The following is a 12,972-nucleotide window of genomic DNA, read 5'->3' on the forward strand; positions in this document are numbered from 1 at the left end:
TTGCATTCTTTCTCTATTCCTTTGGGTGCATTTCTGGCTCCTCAGCTAAACTATAACAAAATCCAGCTGAACTTAGCTTGTTTTGATAGTGTGAACATTGATAGCTATGACTGCTTGTCAAACGACAACTATGGCTCCATCCTATCATTTTTTATATATAGAACAGCACACTCATTTTATTTTATAAACTATCTGGCCCTGGTTTCTTGACCCAAATGCTCCCCAGAAGTACTTTTTTCTCTAAAAAGTAGGGGCTTAAATACAATTAAAATTTACCTCCTATTCTCTCATTGTACAGGGTGGGGCAAAAGTAAGTTTACAGTTGTGTATAAAACACAGCTTATTCTTTTATTATTTATTAATTATTGTATTATTTCCCATACCAACTTAAACCTACTTTTGCCCCACTCTGTGTACGATCCAAAAATAAAGCCTATAAAGTTTCCTCATTTTTCTTATTGACAGTTTTTTTGTAATTGAGGATATTAACACTATCTGTAATTTCCCTTTTCATGGACACCCAGGGCGCTGCACTCTCACAGAGTAAAATGGGAACGGTGCCTTCCATTAAATGTGTCCTAAAAACTAATCTTAACCTGTCTGCTATATTTCTTCACTCCTTTTAATAAATTTCCCTACTTGATTTGATATAATAGTGTATGGGGGATTAAAACATTCAATTTATAGTTGTTTTATTTGTCTACATGTTATTTTGCTATATTATGTTATTTAATACCTATAGATTCAGAATTATGCTGGCTTTGTTACTGGCTGTATTTTGTATGGCAAATCTCATTATACCACAAAACTAAGATCTAGCTCTGCTGCTAAGAAATATACTAGAACTAGACACATGGCTGAACAAAACTTTATTTTCACATTCTTCTAGTATTATTATTGCCAGCTCCTACCACCTTTCTGTTTGATACAACTGTGCCTTGTTTTTTCACGTTCCTTATGCTAATTCTGCTCAATTTTTAATGCTTTACTTCCTTTTTAAAAATTGAGATATAATTCACATACCAAAAAAATAAACTTTTAAAAGTATACAAAGTTGTGTAACAGTACCATTTAACTCCAAAATATTTCCATTATCCCCAAATAGAAATAATATGTACACAGCCCTCTTGGGCAGCCATCCCTATAAGAGGTGGAAAAGCACTTTTACCTGTTTTCATCTCCTGTAAACCTCTCCACACCTGGTCATGTTATGACACGTCCTGTCCTGTCCAGTCCACCTCCTACCCCTCTCAACACCCTAATTCACAGTAAGGAAGGAGACCCTGTAATTCTCTGTGGCCTAGCAGTCTGAGGTACAGGGTCTGCCTGGGTAGGCTAGCCTGGAAGGACTTCCCCTCCTCAGACATGGTGTTTAATACACACAACTTGGTAAGGGCTCCATGAGTTGTGTGAGGGGCTGATAAGGGAGGCACTCCTGAAAAAGCGCAGCTATAGGATTCCAACAGAGCTAGGAATTTGTACAGGAAAAAAAATAAAATTAGGCACGCGCACTGTGTCGGCCCTGGCTGGGTAGCTCAGTTGCTTAGTGTCATCCCCATATGCCAAGGTTGGGGGTTCAAGCCCCCCGATAGGGCACATATAAGAATCAACCAATGAATGCATAAATAAGTGGAACAACAGATTAATGTTTCTCTCATTCCCTTTCTCCTCTAAAATCAATTTTTAAAAAAATTTGTCAAGGTTTTATGAACATAAACTTGTACATGACCAAGTGCCAAGTCCACTGGAGAGCTTTCTACTTTGACTCAGCATTCAGTACCGTCTCCTTTCACTCAGCTGTGTTGAACCTGAGGCTGAACATTCCATGTGAAAGGCTTTCAACTCCATCTTCCAGGGGTTCCAATGAAAAATGACTATTTACACCACTCACTGAAAAACCACCTGCCGCCTCGCAAATTCCTACCCTACTATCTTTAATTTAAAAAGAACCTGCCTTGGTCAGTGTGGCTCAATGGATTGAGCACCAGCCTGCAAACCAAAAAGTTGCTGATTTGATTCCCGGTCAGGACACACGCCTGGGTTGCAGACCAAGTCCCCAGTCGGGGGCATGTAAGACACAACTGGTCTATGTATCTCTCACACATCGGTTTCTCTTCTTCTCTTTCTCCCCCGCCTTGCCACCTCTCTAAAAATAAATTTAAAACATATTTTTAATAAATAAATAAGTAAGATAAAGCTCTGGCTGGTGTGGCTCAGTGGGTTGAGCGCCAGCCAGCGAACCCAAAGGTCACTGGTTAGATTCCCAGTCAGTGCATATGCCTGGGTTGTGGGTCAGGTCCCCAATTGGGAGTGTGTGAGAGGCAACCAATCAATGTTTCTCTCCCCCATTAAAACAAACAAACAAACAAACAAACAAACAAACAGACTTTATGGGGGGGGGATATAAGGGGACTAAATGCTAATGGAAAAAAATACAATAAAGATTAAATCAAAAAAATAAAATAAAGTAAAAATACCTTATAGTGTTTCAGCTGGTTACTTATAAGAAAGACACCCAAAATATGAGATTAGGATTTCAAAAGAAAGTTCTGGAATTAGGAAATAAAAACTAGACGAGATCAAGTTAACTTCTAGGGGACAAGAGGGAGGCCAACAACAATAATGAATCAAGCACCCTCACCACCACCAAAGGAGTGTGTATATGTTTACAGAGAGACATCCAGACACATGGACACACCGGGCAACATCCGGTCTAAGGGAGTTCCAGACCAACTAAAGCCAACTATGTGCTTTCATTTGGGCACACAGCCATTGAGTCTGACTACACCTCTACCCCCACACCACCAACTCTGAGCCACATGCCCACCAAGTGGAATTTGGTCTGGAAGGCCTTCTCCAAACTCTCTTCTTCCTTCATGTCTCAGTACCCATGCTAACTGCCTAGTGAGGAGCCTTAAACACCACATCTCCTTCCCCCTTGCGGCAATGCCATAATCCTTCATGAAAACTGCCAGGGACAGTGTCTATATCCCTCATTGCACAGGCACCAAGTACTGGACTGGTCTGTCTACATGTGTTGCCAATGGGATGTGAGCACAGTTAGGGCCTCCGCAAACAGCTGTGCAGGTCCACAGTTTAGCTGAGATGTGCCATGCCCACAGGACTGGTGAGACCTCAGCTATACTTGTGTGTGGACTGGAGTCGGTAAGGAAAGATTTCTCTGGACTGTATGTGACGTAGCCATTAGAAGGCACTGAGGGACCCCTGTCCCACTGCAGCATCCCCAAAACAGAACCATCAGAGGAGGACATAGAGGCATGCCTTACCTTGGTCGGTTTTGGTTGCTGGCTTCCAGTTTTCAGCACTAATTACTGGCAGACAGACCTGCCCCTTTTCATCGATGTTGGGGTGATAGATCTTTGTTTTAAATGTGATCTTCGGTGGTTTGAATGGGTACTCTGCTGGAAAGTTGATTTCAATTCTGAAAGCCCCCTTATCATATGGAGGGTTGTCCTGCAGGGAAAGAGAAGAGATCAAAATGAACACATCATGGTAAATAAATCTGCAACTGAAACAGGAATGTTCAGTTTACTTGAAAAATAATTTATTTCAAGTGCTATGGCCACTGGCGCTTTGTCACCTTTAAGGCAACCAATAATCAATCCGTATTTCTAGAGCAGGATGTCTGCTAAGCTGTGAAAAGCTCTGAGATTGATATTCTAGTTTATTTTCTTAAAATAGACTATTTTTAAAAATAGTTTTAGTTTCACAGCAAAAGTGCCCTGGACTGCACATATACAGTCTCCCCCACTATCAACATCTTGCAATAGCATAGTGTATTTGTTACAATCGATCAGCCCACAGTCGTCGTCGGCAGCCGTCCGTCTCCAGAGACGATGGTGTAGCTTCTTAAGAGTCTATCTGCACCGCCGAGAATGGTTGTGCAGTCCGACTCGGGAGTGACACGGTATCTGTCTCCTCCCGTGTTGAATCGACATCTTGTGATGACGCTGGAGTGTCCTCTCCAGTGAAGCTGAAGCTACAGAGCCTGGGCAGGGTGATATGGAGGGTCTGCTGTTGCCCATGCAGCAGACCCCCCCTCTCTTCGCAGCTGAAGGGCCCAAGGGAAAGACGGAGTCAATACAGCTTGGCTTCAGGTGCGCCGCAGGAGTTGCCGGTGTTGACTACAACGTCAAACCGCCTTAGGGACTCCGGCTCCGGATTTTCTGTCGGGGTTTACTCCCTTAGCCTTTCCCCTGAAGAGGTATGCCGCAAGGCAGCGGAGGATTTTTGGAGTCAGAGTTTTCCTTCTCTGATGTGCCCTGACTGGAAGATCGAACCAGCGACACTTAGCTCGCAGGCCGACGCTCAATCCACTGAGCCAAAACAGCCCACAGTAACACATCATTATCACCCAGACTCCATAGTTTACGTTAGGGTTCACCGTTGATGCTATTTTTGTATGCCATCATCCACTACAGTTGGGATTATACAGTATGCAGCCTTTTCAAACTGGCTTCTTTTACTTAGCAATTTGCCCCTAAGGTTACTCTGTGTCTTTTCCTAGCTATTCGATAGCTTATTTCCCTTTGGTACTAAATAATACTCCATTGTCTGGATGTACCACAGCCTAATTATCCATTCATCTACTGAAAGACATCCTGGTTGCTTTCAGTTTTTGACGATTATGAAAAAAGTTACCATAAATATCCGCATGTAGGTTTTCATGAAGACATAAGCTTTTTAACTCCTTTGGGGTAAACACAAGGACCATAACTGCTGGATCATAGGGTAAGAGTATGTTTAGTTTTGTAAGATACCACCAACCTGTCTTCCAGTGTAGCTTTACCATTTTGCATTCCCACCAGCAATGAAAGTTGTTCATTGACACATCCTCCCAGCATTTTGTGTTGTCCGTGTTTTAAAATTTTACCCTTCTAAAAGGTATAGAGTGGTATTCCGTTGTTTAAATCTACAATTCCCTAATGACATGATGTTAAATTGTGTTTCAAATGCTTATCTGCTATCTGTACATCTTCTTTGGTAAGGTGTCTGTTCAGAATTTTTCTTGCCCATTTAAAAATCAGGGTCATGTCCCCACTGTGTGGCTAAGTGGATTGAGTGACAGCCTGCGAATCGAAAGGTCGCTGGTTCAATTCCCAGGCCGGGAACATGCCTGGTTGCGGGCCAGGTCCCCAGTTGGGGGCGTGCGATAGGTAACAGATTGATGTAAAAAAAAAAAAAAAGGAAACACAATCCATCTATATGCTGTCTACAAGGAACTCACTTTACTGAAGAGGCAGCTGCAGTGGCTGTATTATCAGATAAAATAGATTCCAAGTCAAAAAGATTACAAGTGACAAAAGACATTATATATACTGATAAAAGGTTCAATCCATCAAAAAGATATGGCAATTATACACAGTTAACGAATACATGAGCCAAATACATGAAGCAGAAATCAACAGAATTTAAGGAAGAAATATTAAGTTCTAAAACAGTTCTAAAATAAAAGGTGGAGATTTCAGTAACACATTTTCAATAACAGAACAAGATACAAAATCAACAAGGAAACAGTACTTGAACAACCAATTAGACCTAATAAACATATATAGAACACTCCACTCAACAATAGCAAAACACACATTATTCTCAAGTGCATGTATTCTCCAAAAGAGGCAACAGGCCTTAATAAAATTTAAGACTAAAATACAAAGTATATTTTCTGACCATTATGTAACACAACTGGAAATCACTAACAGAAGAAAACTCGAACACTCACAAATACGCAGAAATTAAATGTACTCTTAAATGACCAATGAGTCAAGAGAGAAAGCACAAGGGAAATTAGAAAATATATTGAGATAAATGCACGTTAAAACATGAGATATCAAAACTTAAGGGATGGGGTGAAAGTAGTACTCAGAGGGAAATTTATAGCTATAAATACCTACAATAAAGAAGATGGATCTCAAATTAATAACCTAACTGGATACCTGAGGAATGAGAAAAGAGCAAATTGAACCCAAAGCTAAAAGAAAGAAGTAAATAGTAACAATTACAGAGTAAATGAAACAGAACATAGAAAGACAACAGAGAAAACTCAATGAAACTTAAAGTTGCTTCTTTGAAAAGATCAATAAAATTAGCCAGGGCTGCTCGGTAGACTGAGTGCTGGCCTGCCAACCAAAAGGCCGCAGGTTCAATTCCCAGGCAGGGCACATGCCTGGGTTGTGGGCCACGTCCCCATTTGGGGACATGCTAAAGTTTCTCTCACACATCCGTGTTTCTCTTCCTCCCTTCCCCTCTCTCTAAAAACAAATAAATAAAATAAAATTTTTTAAAAGAGCAATAAAATGGATAAACCTTTAGCTAGACTGAGGAAAAAAGGAGATTCATATCACTAAAATCAGAAATTAAAATGGGGACATTACTACCAATTTTATAGGAAAAAGGATTACAAGAGTACTATGAAGAGCTGAACATTAAAAAATTGGATGACTAAATGAAATGGACAAATTCCTAGAAACATACAAGACTGAATGAATCAAGAAGGAAAAGAAAATCTAAATAGACCTATAACTAGTAAAGAAACTGAATCAGTCATCAAAAAACTCCCAACAAAGAGAAGTCCAAATTAGATGGCTTTGTTTTTGGTGAATTCTACCAAATATTTGAAGAATTAACACCAATCCTCAAACTCTTTCAAAACACTGAAGAAGCAGGAGCACTTCCTAACTCATTCTGTAGGGCCAGTATTACCCTGATATCAAAGCCAGATGAGGACACTACAAAAGAAAACTATAGACCACACAAAATTCCTTATTATATAGATGTGGCTGTGAACAAAAAACCAACTCCATCTTTGTGTCCCAGATTAGACTCATACTTCCTAATTTCTAAACTTAATACAAAGCTACAGTAATCAAAACAGTGTAGTATTGCCCTGGCCAGGTAGCTCAGTTGGTTGGAGCATTGTCCCAATACACAAAGGTTGTAGGTGCAATCCCTGATCAGGGCACATACAGGAATCAACCATAAATGCATAAGTAAGTGAAACAACAATTGATGTTCCTCTCTCCCTCCCTCCCTAAAAAAAAATTAAAATTAAAAAACATTAACCAATGAATGCATAAATAAGTATAACAACAAATTGATGTGTCTCTCTCTCTGCCTTTCTCTAAAATCAATAAAATTTTAAAAAGAAATTAAACTATATATATTAAAAAAACACAGTGTAATACTTGCATATAGAAACACATATAGATTAACAGAATAGAGTCCAGAAATAAACCCTCACATATATGCTCAACTGATGTTTGATAAAGATGCCAAGATCATTCAATCAGAAAGGCAATCTCTTCAACAAATGGTGCTAGGGAAACAGGACACCCACATGCAAGAGAAAGAGGCTGTACCCTTACTATATCACTCCCACACCATATTTTTAAAAAATTAACTAAAATGGATCAAAGTCTTGGACAGTATAGCTCAGCTGATTGGAGCATCATCCCGTAACAAAAAGGTTGTGGGTTCGATTCCCAGTCCTGGTGAGGCGCTTACAATTCCCAGTCCATATGCGCATGATCCTCAGTCCAGGCATCTATGATCCCTACTCCCTCCCAGGCAAATACCAGGGGCAACCAACTTATGCTTCTCTTATATCGATGTCTCTCTCTCTCTCTCTAAAGGCAATGAAATAAAAAAACAAAAAAATAACAAACAAAAAAAATCCTCGAATAAAGACTAAAAAAGATTAATAAAAATAAATGAATAAAATAGATCAAAGATTTGAGTTTAAAAGCTAGAACTATAGCAATTCTTAAAACATAAGAGAAAACCTGTATAACCCTGAATTTGGCAATGTTTTCTTAATATCACACTGAAAACATAGGCAACAGAACAAAAAAATAGATAAAATGGACTTCATTAATATTTAAAACTTTTGTACATTACAGGACATAATAAAGAGAGTGAACATACAACCCACAGAATGGGAGAAAATATTTGCAAATCATATCTGATAAGGGTTTAATATCTAATAAAGAACTCCTACAACTCAAAGACACACAGACAAACAACTAAACTAAAAATGTTTATAGCAGCCCTGGTGAGGTAGCTCAGTTGGTTAGAGCACCATTTCCATACACCAGTGTTGCGGGTGCGATCCCAGGTTAGGGCACATACAAGAGTCAACCAATGAATGCATCAATAAGTGGAACAACAAACAATCCATGATTCTCTCCCCCAGCCCTTCTCATTCTCTCTAATCAATAAATTTTATATGCTTATATCAGTTTTGTTCATAAATGCCAAAACTTGGAAGAAACCAAAATGTCTCTCAGCAGGTGAACGGTAAATAAATTGTAGTACATTCAAACAATGGAATATTATCCAGTGCTTTAAAAAAAAAAAAAGGCTATCAAGCCATGGAAACCATGGCGAAATCTTAAATGCATATTACTAAAAGGCTACATACTGTATAATTTTAATTATAAGACATCCTGAAATTGGCAAAACAATGAAAACAGTAAAAAGATCAGAAGTTGCCAGGGGGTGATGGGAACTGGAAAGGACGAGGGTTAGGGAGGAACAAGTAGGTAGAACACAGAGAATTTTAGGGCAGTGAAAATACTCTGTGTGCTACTAGAATAATGGATATACGTTGTCACACATTTGTCCAAACTCACAGAATGTATGACACCAAGAGTGAACCGTGATGTAAACTATGTACTTTAGGTAACTACGATGCATCAATGTACATCCAATTATAAAAAATGTACCTTTCTCCAGAGAATGCTGATAAAGACTATGCATGTTTTTGGGCAGGGGGTATACGGGAAGTCTCTGTACCTTCCTCTTAATGTTGCTGTGAACCTAAAGCTACTCTTTAAAACAAAAACAAAAACAAAAACCCACAAAGTCTTTAAAGAAAAAAAAAGGACAAAGTACTTGAATAGACTTTTCTCCAAAGACACATGAAAAGATATTCAATATCTTTTGTCAGTGGGAAAATGCAAACCAAAACCACCATGAGATGACAGTCCTGGGGGCAGGGGGTTAGGGGTGGAGGGACTGAGCAAAAAGGAAAAGGACTCATGGGCATGGACAAGGGTGGTGATGGTGGGGGGCGGGGTAGAAGGGGGATAAATAGTAATGGAAAAAAAAACCAATAAAATAAATAATATTGGAGGAAAAAAAACAACATGAGACACCAGTTCACATCTACTAGAATAGCTATAACTTTTTTAAAAGAAAATAACCGTTGGTGAGGATGTGCAAAAACTGGAACCCTTGTATACTGCTGGTGGGAATGTAAGACAGTGCAGCTACTGTGAAAACCGGTTTGGTGGTTTCTTATAGTTGAACACAGAACTACCCTACAATCCGCAATTCTACTCCTACATATATACCCAAAAGAACAGAAAACAGAAACTTAAGCAGATCCTGGCACATCAATGTTAGTAACAGTATTACTCACAATAGTCAAAGGGTAGAAGCAGCCCTAGTTTCCATCAACAGATGAACAGATAAACAAAAGATGGTATACACATATAATGGAATATTATTCATCCATAAAAATGTCAGATATAGAGCACAACACTGATGACCTTTGAAGAAATGCTAAGTGAAACAAGCCAGATTAAAAAGGACAAATATTATATGACTAATTATTTTTTATAATTTATTTGTTTATTTATTTTTAGAGAGAGGGGATAGGAGAAAGAGAGGGAGAGAAACATCTCTGTGTGGTTCCCTCTCACTCGCGCCCCCAACTGGGAACCTGACGTGCAACCTAGTCATGTGCCCTGACTGGGAATCGAACGAGCGACACTTGGCTTGCAGGCCGATGCTCAATCCACTGAGCCACAGCAGCCAGGGTTTATATGACTAATTTTAATAAAATATCTACAATAGGCAAATTCAGAGACAGATAGTAGATTAAGGGTTACTAGGGAATGGGGACAAGGGAATGGGAAGTTATTGTTTAATGGATACAGAGTTTTTGCTTGAGTGATTTCTTCATGAAGGGATTATGGGATTATTTTCTTCCATAGACATCACATCTGAATTTCAAATAAAAAATTCTATATAAAAACATGTGTGTAAAGGTTAAAAACCTTGCCCTGGCCGGTGTGGCTCAGTGGATTGAGTGCTGGGCTGCAAATCAAAAGGTCACCGGTTTGATTCTCAATCAGGGCACATGCCTGAGTAGTGGACGTGTGAGAGGCAACCGATCAATGTATCTCTCACACATCAATGTTTCTCTCCCTCTCTTCCTCCCTTCCTTTTCCTCTCTTTAAAAAGTAAATAAATAAAATCTTAGCAACAACCAAAAAAAAAGGTTAAAAACCTAAACTGCCATGATTACAATGAAATATCTCTAAAAAGTGCCTCTTTAGCCTCACCATCAGTCTTCACTATCCTGGAATCTGCCTCTGCTCTCTCTCTGAACTTCAGCTAGGGTATAGTTACTAAGCAGTTCCCCAAGGACCAGCCCTTGCGGTAAAGGTACACTTCTAGGGTGCCATGACTGACTTCATCAGCCTGGCCCTGCTTTTACCCCAGCACAGTAGACCCCAGGTGGGTAGAAGATTCCCCATACTGACCCAGCCCCTACTGTGCAGGAAGACCTGAGCCCAGGTGTGAAGTACTAAGGGAGACCCTGGAGGCATCAGTTGTTAGCTGCTTCCTTAAAACTCCCCTCACACTGACCCAGGGACCCTGGGCAGTGATTTTAGGAAGAAGTGAGGGAGGAATGGGAAGAGGCAGTATGAGCAGGGGTGAGGGCAGCCATGGCCCGCTGTCCTTGGGCACAGTTTCCCCAAATGGAAGGTGAGTCTTGGGCCTGGACACTCCCCAGAGCCTTGGCTCAAGCACATTGGGACTCTACCAACCAGTCACCACCATGGGCTTAATGAGACAGGTTCTGCCAACATGACACCCAGAGGGGGACCCTGGTGTACACTTGGGTTAGAGCCTGCCTGACAACCATCTACTGTTGGAACCAGCCTGCAGTCTTTCAGGCCACTAAGCTCACAGGGTAGAGGGTCCAAGCTTGACTGCTTAATGTCCTCCCACTCATTCTTATCAGTTTTCAAATAAGTCAGACCATCTGTTTCCTTCTCATATCAGTAGGATACAAAATCTCAATTAGAAAAGGGCCAAAGGAAAAAGGACACATGGACGTGGACAACAGTGTGGTGACTGCTGAGGGGGAGATGGGTATAAGGGGACTAAACGGTAATGGAAAGAAAAATATGATAAGGAAGGAAGGAAGGAAGGAAAAACAGAAGGGGGGGAGAGAGAAAGAAAGAATGAACAACAGGCTTTGTACTGAAAAATAAACATAAAGAAAGAAAGGGCCAGGTGGGCTCAGTTGGTTGGGTGGTCATCCCACCTAGTGAAAAGTCACCGGTTCATTACCCAATCAGGGCACATGCATGGGTTTCGGGTTTAATCCCCCATCAGGGAGCAAGGGAGAGGCAACTGATTGATGCGTCTCTCTCACATCGGTGTTCCTCTCACTCTCTCTTAAATAAATATTTTTTAAAAAAAGAAAAAGGACCAGGCAGTCAGATGGTCCTAGGCATCCTCCCACTCTGCACCTAACAGGTGCTTATGGTAGGGAAGGGCTGGGGCCACCAGCTGACCCTCCCCAGTCAGGGGTTTCTCCACTATCCACACCCTGTGCCCTTAGCCCCACCACCTCCAAGCCTTGAGAAATCTAAAGAACTCCATCTTCAAAACCAGACTGGATGCTCTGAGGCTTAAAATTTTTGAATATGTACTGGAAGGCTACAAAGTATATCTTTCCTTAGTTATCCAGATGATAATAAAAATAAACTACAAACCCAACATTTGCCATTCAAGTTCCAGGGACTTTAGAATAGGAAGGAAAGGGAACACGCAGAAGAAGGTCCCAGTTGTGGAACAGGAGACTAGAAGGCACACAATGTCAAGTTAGGCCACTTCATGGACAGACCATACAGTTCTGGGGTGAAGGCAGGAATGGAGGCAGAGACGGGATTCCTTGACATAGAGTAAAAGCCTAGTAACCAATGATGTTGGAAGAAGGAACCCCAAGAAGCAAAACAGAATGAGAGAAAGGTGAGAGATTTAATTAGATCCATGTCTAAGAGTTAAGAAGAAACAGTAGGACAGGAGCGAAGCGCACACTGGTTACAGAACAGGGGCCTGGGACACAGAGGGGGCTCCAAAGGTTTAGGAGGTAAGTGGGGTGCACGGCTCCAGGGCTTGCTGAGCCAGAGGTATAAGGACTTCAGGGAGCCTGTGTGCTTGGTGGTGTGAAGCAGTTTCAGGAGGGCAGGAGAAACTGGGATCACAAACTGGAGTTAGTACAGAACAAGTCTCTTGGGAAGTGAGGAGATGAAAGGATGGAGAAATAGCAGACAGTGAGGTCACAGGGAAGAAGCCAGAGCCCATCTGAAGGCAGAAGTCAGTGAAACAAGGAGCCAGAGCCACAGGGGGCAGACACTGGAGGCACAAGCTCCAGAAGAGACAAGGGGTGAGGGGAATAGGTGGGCCATGAAGCAAAGGGATTTGAGACAAATGGAAGGCACATACTGAAGGCTACCAGGAGTGAAGCCTGGAACACAGCTGTCCAGAGGGTTAGAGACACAGAGGCAAGCCCAGGTGGGACAGCGAAGAAAAGATCTAGATGGGAACACCTGCCATCTCCCAGGCGAGGTTAGAGAAGGCAGCCCCATCTAAACAAGCGAGGCCAGGCCGAGAGAAGCGAGGGAAGACAGGAGCACACACACTCCACTCCTTTCCCGGGTCAATAACAGACCTGAAAAGCTCGGGACCCCCCAGGTTACAAAACCAGCACAAAGCTGGGATTCTACTCAGGAACCTGAGGCTATGGTCCCTACCTTATTACCCTGGAGTGACAGCCTGCATCTGTGCATCTGCTCGTTGCCTACACTAAGTCTCCTTAGGAGTAGAGCGGTAAGCCCAACAGCACACATACCACCTTTAGAGTAATCT

The 12,972-nt window shown here is 41.4% G+C and overlaps 1 protein-coding gene across 1 annotated transcript in view; it reads right to left on the reverse strand.

The window, feature by feature from the left end:
- UBE2L3 (ubiquitin conjugating enzyme E2 L3) overlaps window positions 1-12,972 on the reverse strand; it is a 34,383-nt gene that overhangs the window by 5,217 nt on the left and 16,194 nt on the right. Inside the window, exon 4 of the mRNA XM_090257627.1 lies at window positions 3,288-3,474. Coding sequence (XP_090113753.1) covers window positions 3,288-3,474 — 187 coding nt within the window. The remainder of the gene's footprint in view (window positions 1-3,287; window positions 3,475-12,972) is intronic.

Source organism: Furipterus horrens, unplaced genomic scaffold, assembly GCF_987537825.1.
Source record: "Furipterus horrens unplaced genomic scaffold, mFurHor1.1.pri manual_scaffold_11, whole genome shotgun sequence".
Taxonomy (NCBI): Eukaryota; Metazoa; Chordata; class Mammalia; order Chiroptera; family Furipteridae; genus Furipterus; species Furipterus horrens.